The sequence below is a fragment of the Cervus elaphus genome, chromosome 30 (assembly GCF_910594005.1).
Source record: "Cervus elaphus chromosome 30, mCerEla1.1, whole genome shotgun sequence".
NCBI lineage: Eukaryota > Metazoa > Chordata > Mammalia > Artiodactyla > Cervidae > Cervus > Cervus elaphus.
The window spans coordinates 25815221-25827835 of NC_057844.1; the positions used below are offsets into that span (position 1 = coordinate 25815221).

Sequence of the window (12615 nt, forward strand, 5' to 3'; positions counted from 1 at the left end):
CCACTCTTCTCCAGTAGTGTATTGGGCACCTGCCAACTTGGGTAGTTCATCTTTCAGTGTCCTATCTTTTTGCCTTTTCATACTGTTCATGGGCTTCTCAAGGCAAGAATACTGAAATGGTTTGCCATTCCCTTCTCCAGTGGACCACATTTTGTCAGAACTCTCCACCATGACCCGTCTGTCTTGGGTGGCCCTACACAGCATGGCTCATAGTTTCATTGAGTTAGATAAGGCTGTGGCCCATGTAATCAGTTTGATTAGTTTTCTGTGATTGTGGTTTTCATTCTGTTCATTTTCTGATGGATAAGGATAAGAGGCTTATGGAAGCTTCCTGATGGGAGAGGCTGACTGAGGGGAAAACTGGGTCTGATGGGTGGGGCCATGCTCAGTAGATCTTTAATCCAATTTTCTGTTGGCGGGTTGGGGAGGGGGCGGGGGCTGTGGTACCTCCCTGTTGTTTGACCTCGGACCAAACTATGGTGGAGGTGATGAAGACAGTGGCGACCTCCTTCAAAAGGTCCCATGAGGGCCCTGCTACACCCAGTGCCCCCGACCCTGTAGCAGGCCACTGCCAACCCAGGCCTCCACCGGAGACTCCTGTATGCTCACAGGCAAGTCTGGGTCAGTCTCTTGTGGGGCCACTGCTCTTGTATCTACTACTGTGGGCAAGAGTCTCTTAGAAGAAAGGGAGTGGCCCTCAGAGTCAGCAAAAGAGTCCAAAATGCAATACTTGGGTGCAGTCTCAAAAATGACAGAATGATCTCTGTTCATTTCCAAGGCAAACCATTCAGTATCACAATAATCTAGGTCTGTGCCCCGACCAGTAATGCCAAAGAAGCTGACTTTGAATGGTTCTATGATGACCTATAAGACCTTCTATAACACCAGAAAAAGGTATCCTTTTCATCATAGGGGACTGGAATGCAAAAGTAGGAAGTCAAGAAACACCTGGAGTAACAGGCAAGTTTGGCCTTGGAGTGCAGAATGAAGCAGGGCAAAGGCTCATAGAGTTTTGCAAGAGAACGCACTGGTCATAGCAAACACCCTCTTCCAACAACACAAGAGAAGACTCTACACATGGACATCACCAGATGGTCAACACCGAAATCAGATTGATTATATTCTTTGTAGCCAAAGATGGAGAAGCTCTATAGAGTCAGCAAGAACAAGACTGGGAGCTGACTGCGGCTCAGGTCATAAACTCCTTATTGCCAAATTCAGACTTAAATTGAAGAAAGTAGGGAAAAACACTACACCATTTAGGTAAGACCTGAATCAAATCCCTTATGATTATACAGTGGGAGTAACAAATAGATTCAAGGGATTAGATGTGATAGACAGAGTGCCTGAAGAACTATGGACAGAGGTTCATGACATTGTACAGGAGGCAGTGATCAAGATCATCCCCAAGAAAAAGAAATGCAAAAAGGCCAAATGGTTTCCTGAGGAGGCCTTACTAATAGCTGAGAAAAGAAGAGAAGCAAAAGGCAAAGGAGAAAAGGAAAGATGTACCCATCTGAATGCAGAGTTCCAAAGAATAGTAAGGAGAGATAAGAAAGCCTTCCTCAGTGATCAGTGCAAAGAAATAGAGGAAAACAACAGAATGGGAAAGACTAGAGATCTCTTCAAGAAAATTGAGAGATACCAAGGTAACATTTCATGCAAAGATGGGCACAATAAAGGACAGAAATGAAAAAAAAAAAAAAAAGGACAGAAATGGTATGGACCTAACAGAAGTAAAAGATATTAAGAAGAGGTGGCAAGAATACACAGAAGAACTGTACAAAAAAGATCTTCATGACCCAGATAACCACAATGGTATGATCACTTTCTTAGAGCCAGACATTCTGGAATGCAAAGTCAAGTGGGCCTTAGAAAGCATCACTGTGAACAAAGCTAGTGGAGGTGATGGAATTCCACCTGAGCTATTTCACATCCTAAAAGATGATGCTGTGAAAGTGCTGCACTCAATATGCCAGCAAATTTGGAAAACTCAGCAGTGGCCACAGAACTGAAAAATGTCAGTTTTCATTCCAATCCCAAAGAAAGGCAACGCCAAAGAATGTTCCAACTATTGCACAGTTGCACTCATTTCACACGCTAGGAAAGTAATGCTCAAAATTCTCCAAGTCCAGCTTCAACAGTACGTGAACTGTGAACTTCCAGATGTTCAAGCTGGATTTGGAAAAGGCAGATGAACCAGAGATCAAATTGCCAACATCACAAAAAAAACCCCAAGAGAATTCCAGAAAAACATATACTTCTGCTTTATTGATTATCAAAGCCTTTGACTGTGTGGATCACAACACACTGTGGAAGATTCTTAAAGAGATGGGAATACCAGACGACCTGACCTGCCTCCTGAGAAACCTGTATGCAGGTCAGGAAGCAACAGTTAGAACTGGACATGGAGCAACAGACTGGTTCCAAATTGGGAAGGAAGTACGTGAAAGCTGTATATTGTCACCCTGCTTATTTAGCTTCTATGCAGAGTACATCATGCAAAATGCCAGGCTGGATGAAGCACAAGCTGGAATCAAAATTGCCGGGAGAAATATCAATAACCTCAGATACGCAGATAGTACCACCCTTATGGCAGAAAGCAGAGAGGAACTAAAAAGCCTCTTGATGAAAGTGAAAGAGGAGAGTGAAAAAACTGGCTTAAAACTCAACATTCAAAAAACAAAGATCATGGAATCTGGTCCCATCACTTCATGACAAATAGATGGGGAAAAATGGAACAGTGAGAGACTTTATTTTTGGGGGCTCCAATATCACTGCAGATGGTGACTGCACCATGAAATTAAAAGACACTTGCTCCTTGGAAGAAAAGCTATGACTAACCTAGAGAGCATATTAAAAAGCAGACATTACTTTGCCAACAAAGATCTGTCTAGTCAAAGCTATGGTTTTTCCAGTGGTCATGTATGAATGTGAGAGTTGTACTATAAAGAAAACTGAGGGCCAAAGAATTGATGCTTTTGAACTGTGGTGTTGGAGAAGACTCTTGAGAGTCCCTTGGACTGCAAGGAAATCAAACCAGTCAATCCTAAAGGAAATCAGTCCTGAATATTTATTGGAAGGACTAATGCTGAAGCTGAAGCTCCAATACTTTGGCCACCTCATGCGAAGAACTGACTCATTGGAGAAGACCCTGATGCTGGGAAAGATTGAAGGTGGGAGGAGAAGGGGACGACAGATGAGATGGTTCTGTAGCATCACTGACTTGATGGACATGAGTTTGAGCAAGGTCCAGGAGTTGGTGACAGACAGGGATGCCTGGCATGCTACAGTCCATGTGGTCGCAAAGAGTCAGACACAACTGAACGACTGAACTGAATGTATGTGTGTGTTATTCCCAAACTCCTAATTTATCCTTCCCTCTCTCTTTCTCCCTTGATAATAACAAGTTTCTTTTTGATATCTGTGCTTCTATTTCTGTTTTGTATTTAACTTCATTTGTGTAATTTTTTTTTTTTTAGATTTCATATATAAGTGGTATCATATGATATTTGTCTTTTTCTCTCTGGGGCTTTCCTGGTCACTCACCTACCTGTAGTGCAGGAGACCCAGGTTTGATCCCTGGGTCAGAAAGATTCCCTGGAGAAGGAAATGGCTACTTACTCCAATTTTCTTCCTGGAAAATTCCTTGGCCACAGGAGCCTGGCAGGCTACAGTCTGTGGCGCCACAAAGAGTTGGTCATGACTAAGCAACTAACATTTTGTCTCTCTGGCTTACTTAGTATGATAATCTCTATGTCCATTCATGTTGCTGCAAATGGCATTATTTCATTCTTTTTTATGGCTGAGTAGTATCCCATTGTGTAAATATACCACATTTTTTTAATTCATTCATTTGTTGATGGACATTTAGTTTGCTTCCTTGTCTTGGCTTGTTGTAAATGGTGCTGCCATGAACGTTGAGGTGTATGTATCCCATTCCTGGGATATAGTCAGAGAAAACCATAATTCAAAAAGATACATACACCCCAATATATTGCTATTTTTGAATGGCCTTTAACCACACATACCTTATGTTAGGTCTTAAACTAAAAATGTTGATGATTCACTAATCAAGAAATATAATCTCTCTCTTGACTCTTTTCCCAGTTAAGGAAGAGATTAAACCCTGTCTATCCAAAGCCATTTAATCAAATCAAGACTGTTTTACCTATTCAGAACAATTGCATTTGTTAATTTCCCATTATCAATGATATTAATACATTAATTAATACATTAAGTAAAAAGCTTTCTTTTTTTTTTTTTTTTTTTTTTACAAAATCAGAAGGCACAATCAAACTTAATTTAACTGCGTTGTGACAGAGACTACGTCTTCTATTGGGGAGAAGTTTGGAGTTACGATTAAAATAAAAGGAGTCAAAATATGAGTCAAGTAAATTTAATATAAATATATTTGTATAATTTAATAGAAGTTTATTAATATACAGAAACCCATCTTGGCGTTTCCTGAATTCCTGAATCATGAAATAGATTCTAAATGACATCTCTGGGTAGTGTGTGACTTTGGGTTTGGTGCTCACTCCTTTCTCTCCCTCTAGCTGTCACTTTCTTCTTTCATCTTTGTTCGAGTCTCACACACTTTCCCAAGATTTTGTTCCAGTCTTTGATGAGCCAGAGGAGCCCCAGGGTCAGTGCTGGTTAAACACAGGTTTCCTCTCCCTGTTGTTGCTTGACCCAAGCCCGCATTACCTTCTTTAAAAATTCTTTTTTTTTTTTTTAATAATGTTGTGTTGGTTTCCTCCATAAAGCAGTGCAAGGCAGCCATAATTTTACATACATCCTCTCCTTCCCTAGCCTCCATCCTCTCCTGCATTCTGTCCCTCTCGGTCATCACAGACTGGGCTCCCTGTGCTACACAACAGCTTCTCACCAGCTGTCCATCTTGCACCCAAGAGTGTGTTTGTTGATGCTACTCTCTCCATTCATCCCACTGTCTCCCTCCCCGATTGTGCCCACAAATCCATTCTCTACATCTGCATCTGCCTTCCTTCAGCATTACCTTCTCAAAGTTGCCATACTTTCAGAAATTTTTGAAGTACTTTGTTTAAGAAGATAAAAAAAAAAGGTATTTATTTTCTCTTTCAACACATCCATTCCATACTATTATATGAATACTTTAAATTTCCTCCCTTTTAACATTATTTTTTTTCCTAAAGTTGAAAATTATCCTTTGTTGAAATGTAAACCATTCCATATTTTTGTTTCGATTTTTTTTTTTTTTTTAATTTGACTGCACTGTGTGGTATGTGGTGTCTTAGTTCCCCTGGTGGGGATCAAACCTGCAGCCTCTGTATTGGAATAACGGAGTCCTAACCACTGGACTACCAAAGGAAGTCCCATTTTGTTTTGATTTTAATTATTAGCTTAATACATAAACTTACAAATAATCAGATAATTTCATATCTCCAATTAGTACAGAATTCCGGCAAGGACTGATTTTGTAAGCTAAGGCCTGTGTGCCTTGTTGGGGTACCCTTGGGGCATCCTCACATTGAGATGGCTCCCAAGTTGTGTCTACTGGTGACCATAGCAACAGCGAACACCGGACGGTATAATACCTGCTTCTGGCACAGTCAGTATAGGGCAGCCTCGGGTGATTCTCACTTGTGTAGCAGTCTTGCATTTGAGGTCGCTTTGACCTTTCCTATCTAACTTGATTGTCACTAAAACCTGGTGAGATGAAAGTGGCCACTAGCATAGCCTTCATCTGCCTGGTGGACAGGTTCCCGCTGAGAAGGCTAGGGGACGGACATGCCCCAGTCACATGCTGAGAGGCCGGGTCCCCAGCCTAGAGTTCCAGTTCCCTCCCCACCATGACACTCAGTGTCTCTCCACCAACCCTGCAGAAGCAGTGGTCTTGTTGCAGCCTCTATGGAGGTGGTGTTGAGATCCACGTCATTGTTGTTTCAGTTGCTAAGTTGTATCTGACTCTTTGTGCCCCAGTGAACTGTAGTCAGCCAGGTTCCTCTGTCCATGAGATTCCCCAGGTAACAATACTGGACTGGTTTGCCATCTGCTTCTCCATGATATCCACATAGATTTTGAGAAAGCATAGTTGGAGCCAGTAATAATCTGCTCAGTGCCTAGAAACGTAGTTTACTAAATTTGTACTATTTGTACCACTACTAGTGAGACATAATGCATAAACACACATTGGAGTATGTTTTAAAAACATTGGCAAAGTAAATGTTTGATAACATGCGTAATTGTGCTTTTCTATTTTTGAAACCCTGGTTCAGTCATTTTTATGTGAATACCTATTCCATAGCCTTGGATGCTTGCACTGTTAATTTAAAAATAGGACAAGGATTTAGATAAAAGTAAATGGGCTGTGTAGGATTAGTCCTAGCTTACTTTACCTGCAATTAGGAAGGCTTTTTAGCATTTTAACATATTCCCAGTTACAAAGACTTACCCAGAAAAAAGGCCATTATGAAGTCTTTAATTTCAAAATGCTTTGACCTAAGTTTATGAAAATATATGTAGAATTAGTCATTTTATAATTTGTCATTGCTTGATATGTGTATTACCTTTTTATGTGATGCATATCTATTTAATAGTCTGAGTGTTCACAGTTCTTTTATTCATTAAACAAACATTGGGTACCCCAAGGCGCCAGGCACTGGTCTGTCCTGTGTGCTGGGCATATATCAGCAAACAAGGCAGTAGAAGACTCTGCCAAAAAAAAAAAAGTCTGAGTATCTTCATTAAATGAGTCTCTGTTAAGGAATCATTTCTAATAAAAATTCAACTTTATACATTTATTTTTTCAGCTTTGTTGGGTTATGATTGACAAAATTGTAAGATATATATAGTGTACCTTATGACAGTTTTACACGTGTGTGTGTGTGAGTGTGTGTGTGTGTATGAAGGATTCCTCCTATCTAACTGACACATGTCACCTCAAATATTTTTCTTACTGTGAACTTTGAAGTTCTATTCTCTTATTGAATTTTGATTATACTCTATAGTGTTGGGGCTTCCCTGGTAGCTCACCTAGTAAAGAATCCACCCGCAACGCAGGAGACCCTGGTTCGATTCCTGGGTCGGGAAGATCCGCTGGAGAAGGGTTTGGCTACCCACTCCAGTGTTCTTGGGCTTCCCTGGTGCCTTGGCTGGTAAAGAATCCGCCTGCAATGCAGGAGACCTGGGTTCAATCCCCCAGCTGGGAAAATCCCCTGGAGAAGGGAACAGCTACCCACTTCAGTATTCTGGCCTGAAGAATTCCATGGACTTTATAGTCCATGGGTTCACAAAGTGTTATCAAGTGCAGTCATCATGCTATACATTAGATCCTCAGATCTTTTTCATCTTATATAGTTATTTTAAAGTCAGTTTATAAAGCTTGTACGTTGACCACCCTCAAAATGTTTTATCTGTAAACAAGTATGATGTGTGTGTGGATCACTGTGCATGGCTCTGTGAAGATGGAAGAAAAGGAATGGAGGTATTCTGCTTGTTATTGGAATTTTGCTTAAGTTTACAAAATGTTAGGCAAACACTCCCATCAAACTTATAAATTACACAGCTATTTTCAGAAGCTGTTTTCTGATCCATTTCCTGTTTTTAAGTTATCTCAGGTGGCAAATGTAGGTGCCTCTGATTTTGAACTTTTCTCCTAATATAAATATACCTAAATCTCCCCAAATACTTTCTATCTTGAATTCAATTTCATGTGTCTCCAAGGGCTGTTCAACATCGATATTTCTGTCACCAAACTGAAGATGAAAAAAGGGAGAAAAGATCATTTTTCCCCCCTTGAATACCAATCTGTTGCTGAGGGAGCTAGATTAGAAGTCAGAAATCCTTCTTTTTCATGCTCCCATTGTTTAAAAAGTCACAACTCATGCTCGCTTCCAAGTATCAAGAGAAAAGGAAAATTCAGAGAGTGAGACAAAGGGAATGAGTTTAGCTGAGCGTATATTTCAATATGTCCCTCTCCTCCTTAGGAGAGAGTTATGTGTGTGGCTCAATCGAACCCTTCAAGAAGCTGGAATACACCAAGAACGTGAACCCCAACTGGTCGGTGAACGTCAAGACCACCTCGGCTTCCCGGGCAGTGTCCTCTCTGGCCACTGCCAAAGGAAGCCCTTCGGAGGTGCGGGAGAATAAGGATTTCATTCGGCCCAAGCTGGTCACCATCATCAGAAGTGGGGTGAAGCCACGGAAAGCCGTCCGGATTCTCCTCAATAAGAAGACTGCTCACTCCTTTGAGCAGGTTCTCACCGACATCACTGACGCCATCAAGCTGGACTCGGGAGTCGTGAAACGTCTCTACACCCTGGATGGGAAGCAGGTAAGTGGTGGTGGGGGGCGACCGTGGTATGGCCTTGACTTTATGGGCAAGAACCAGGGAGTTGAGGGGTTTGTGTGGCATCGAACGGGGACCCAAGATGTACATTCTACAGATACTGATGGACTTGGGTCAATCAGTCAGCAGATACATAGCTGTTGTCCTCGAACCAGTTCAAGGATAGAGTTAACACAGGATTAACCTTAGTAATCAAGTACAAATATAGACCTCTGAAGCTTAAATGATTACACAGAGATTTCTGCTTTTCCTATTATTAATTGCCTAACATAGTGGTGCTTTTTCAGCCATCTATGTTCAGTTTGGTTGTATAGTTATGTCTTTATCATCACTGTGAGCAGTACTGAAGGGTAGAGGTAAACTCTGACCAGTAAAGAAAAACCCAAGTCCTTTCTTGGACCTCAATGGTATTTCATAGTTTTATGTCTCAGTAATGTTCATAAGCAAGATTTATTTACAGTTTATAATTCTGAGTACATATCTAAGGAATGAAATATTTCCATCTGGATGGCTCTAAGAGGCATATTTCTAGAATACTATACATCTTTTATTGAAAACATACTTTCAGGATTCAAATGAAAGAGGGGTTTCTTTAGCTGTGGAATGTACATTGGTCGATTTGGGTGAGTGGACATGTTAATGTGCATTGCTCAGATAAACTTAAAAGAAGTCTTGTGTGGACTTTTGCAAAGATTTGACAGAACTGTGATGGTGAGCTGAATAAAGAACACTGACATATGACAGATGTACAGAGAAATTTGTTGATCGCTCAAAGTTCACCAGTGTCTTTTTGTTTCAGATTACAATTTTCAGTACACTGTCTTTACTTGAAACTTAGTTTTTAATCATGGATCTGCCCACATGTGTTTTAGAAATTATTTTGAGATATAATTAAAATGATTTGTATGAAGAGTACATAGTAAAAGTCAAAACTAGATTAATAAATTAAAAGATCGATCTTATTAAATAGAAGACTCTTCCAAGTTCTTGAAGGCTAACACATTCAAACTTTATGAATTAGAAATAGATGCAAATACTAGAGAGTGTTAGTCATGAGAAAATTCCTCCCCTAGGGATCCATTTAAATGCTCTAAATTATAAATTCATTAGGAGAAAAAGGAAGATCTGCCAGTTGTTCATTTATATTCACCAGTCTTCTACTTGTCTCATAAAACTTCCCCTAAGTGTCATGTGGATAAGGAATCTCAGTGAGAAAATCTCCAGTCATCTAGATCTAGGAAGGTGTAGCCTGAATGTCACCATATATCAGGGATCAGAGTCTGTGACTGCCTTGTGAGTTATAGCAGCAGTAAGATGGCAGGGTTCACACTTAAACATTTAATCCCTTCCCTCCCTGATGAATTACTCAAGCGTCTTGAAGTTCTGCATTTTTGTGATTTTTCTCAACATGGGAGTTTACCTGTTTTCATAAAAATAAAATTTACAACAAAGAATACATAATTGATAAATCTTTCTCCTCTCCCCCTGCTTCAGAACTTTGGGGTTCTGATTTGTTACACACTGAATCAAAAAAATCAGCTTTAATTACTTAGGCTAAATTCTGCCATCAACTGAGCATTTATTCCAAGAATGAATTCCTAGAAGAGATATCATGATGTTCTGAATAGCTTTCATCTTTTTAGGATTTTTATCTGATGTCTGTATTTTGTAATAGCTGTTTTGTCAATGCACCAAATGTAGGTCTGATCTGATGTGAAGCAAAAATGATCTACTGACACCAGCTTGTGGTGAAGGGAAGTGTAGCGTTTATTTCAGGGCAAAGCGAAGGAGAATGGGCAGCTCTTGCTCTAAAGACCCCAATGCCCCCATGGCTTTTAGGGAAGTGTTTTTAAAGGCACAGTAAGGGAGAGGATCTCAGGGTGTGGGATCAGCTCCTGTACACTCCTCTAATTGGTTGGTGGTGAGTAACAGGTTGGTGTTTTGGGAGCTAATGTCATCAACTTTCTGGTTGCAACTAGTCTGGCATCTATGTGCTGGTGCTAAGTTTGCAGGTAACTTCTTCAGCCAGGTGGGGGCTTTAGTATCTGCAAACCAACTCAAGAATATGGTTTAGGATATCATCTGTAGTCTTTGAAGAGGGATTAAAGGTTTATGACTTTGTTTTATGGCTAAATTGCTATTATTTTGTCTTGTTTGACTGCTTTCCTTTGTTTCTGTGTTTTCTCACTTCTCTGATTAAATTCTCTTTGGAAACTTGGGGAAGACCTAAGAGGCTAAAGCTTTTCTAAAAGCAAGAGGCAGGGGACATGGGGGTCTCTTCCTAAAAGTCCCTGCAGGGTCCTGCTGGGTTTTGGTTTTTGCTGTAGTTTACATGTAAATAATGGAAAAGAATCCAAAGTTTAATGTCAAAAGACCAGGATTCAAATCCTGGTTCAGCCACAGATTTTTTTTTTTTTTTAGCAAATCACTTAACTGAGCCCCACTATATTCATCAATAAAACATGGATAAAATGATCACCTCTGTTTCACAGAGTGCTGGTGGGATCAACTCTGATAAATAAGTGAAAGCTATTTTGAACTATAGTAATAACATGCGTGCATGCTCAGTCGTGTCCAACTCTTTGCGACCCTGTGGACTATAGCCCTCCAGGCTCCTATCCATGGGATTTTCCAGGAGAGAATAGTGGAGTGAGTTGCCGTTTCCTTCTCCAGGGGAATCTTCCTGACCCAGGAATCGAACCCACATCTCCTGCATTGCAGGTGTATTCTTTACCACTGGGCCACCTGGGAAGCCCATCATAATAGCAACCATAATTTTATTGAACATTGTTCTAAATGCTTTGCATGCTTTTGGCATGTTTACTGCTAACAGCTCAGTTATTATCCCCATTTAACAGATAAGGCCATTAAGGCACAAAATTTGTTAATAAAAAACAGGTCCAAGACCAGACAGATATAAATGAGAGCTGGGATTTGAACTAGTTTCTCTCTAGAGCTTGCCCTCATGGCCACTGTAGCACAGCAGCTGATAGTAAAACCAGAGATGCAAATGTACTGAAAACGGATTTCCAAGTGAGTAATCTGTACAAGGAATATCATCTGAACGTGTTCTGCTATGAGTTTTCCCTGCTCCAGTCATCCCACGGGGCTGATTCCGGTCACCATTGTGGCGTTGCCTCTGTTGAGGCATGCTCTCTTCAAAGCAGGAGCGGCGAAAAGCTGCAAAGGAATCGGATGATAAAGTGGAAAGAGTGAAAGAGTATAAAGACTTTGTGCTTGGGTTCCCAGTAGGAACAAAGCTTCCTTCCTCATGGACCCTAGGAGTCTTTAGAATCTTTTTTGTTCAAAAGAGAATCTGCCCCCACAAGCAGATCTCCCCCTCCTTTTGTGGGAGGGATTCTTTAACAGCCAATGCTGTGACCACAGCTTGATAAGCCTCTGAGAAAAAAAGCACTTCCCTCCAAGCCTTCTCAGGACGTGACGCTCTGACACAGTAGGGTGGCACCCTGTGCTGCCGGGGTCACCCTGCCCACCGTGGCATCGGGGACCACGTGCTGTCCGTGGGACATCACCCTTAAGATCGCTTGTCCGCCCTTTTTTTTAAATAGTGTATCTGAGCCCTTGTATCAAAACCCAATGCCCAGTAAAGCTTTTAAAGGTAATTTTTTTTTTGTAGCAAGGAAATAGATTTGTTTAAATAATTAATACTTTGAGTGCTTTGGATAAACGGGTAGAAGGGAAGATATACAAGCAGGAATGGCTTTTCAGATTGCCATCAGGCAGCCTACAAATGAATTTGTGGGGAGGAAACTGGGGACTCTGGGATTTCTGACTGTGGAACAGGATGAGCCCGTGCCGGCTGGTACCCAGGGATGGGCATTGAAAGGCATGGATGGCATGCCCCTCTCACTTGGCTTCCTTGCACATAAGCCTCTTGGCTTTGCTTTAAGCCCTAGCCTATGAGTTCATTGGCTCAGACAGTAAAGAAGCTGCCTACAATGCGGGAGACCTGGGTTCGATCCCTGGGTTGGGAAGATTCCCCCGGAGAAGGCAATGGCTACCCATACCAGTATTCTTGCCTGGAGAAGTCCATGGATGAAAGAGCCTGGAGGGCTACAGTCTATGGGGTCGCAAAGAGTCGAACACAGCTGAGCAACTTACACTTTCATTTTTCATGAGTTCACTGTGCAGTGCGGTGCTTTTTTGAGGTTTTTTGGCTGAGATCAGGAAATCAACATATTGGAAATGCTGTCCCGTGTAGAAGGCCTTCTGCAGGAAGCTGCAGTTTCCCTGATGGCTGTTGTGGTTCACGAGCAGCCTGT

The 12615-nt window shown here is 41.3% G+C and overlaps 1 protein-coding gene across 6 annotated transcripts in view; it reads left to right on the forward strand.

Annotated features, from left to right (window-relative positions):
• The window catches only part of DCLK1 (doublecortin like kinase 1), a 343458-nt gene that overhangs the window by 18577 nt on the left and 312266 nt on the right, over window positions 1–12615 (forward strand). For all 6 annotated transcript variants that reach the window (XM_043891772.1, XM_043891771.1, XM_043891773.1 and 3 more), the window contains exon 3: window positions 7971–8317. In XM_043891772.1, coding sequence (XP_043747707.1) covers window positions 7971–8317 — 347 coding nt within the window. The remainder of the gene's footprint in view (window positions 1–7970; window positions 8318–12615) is intronic.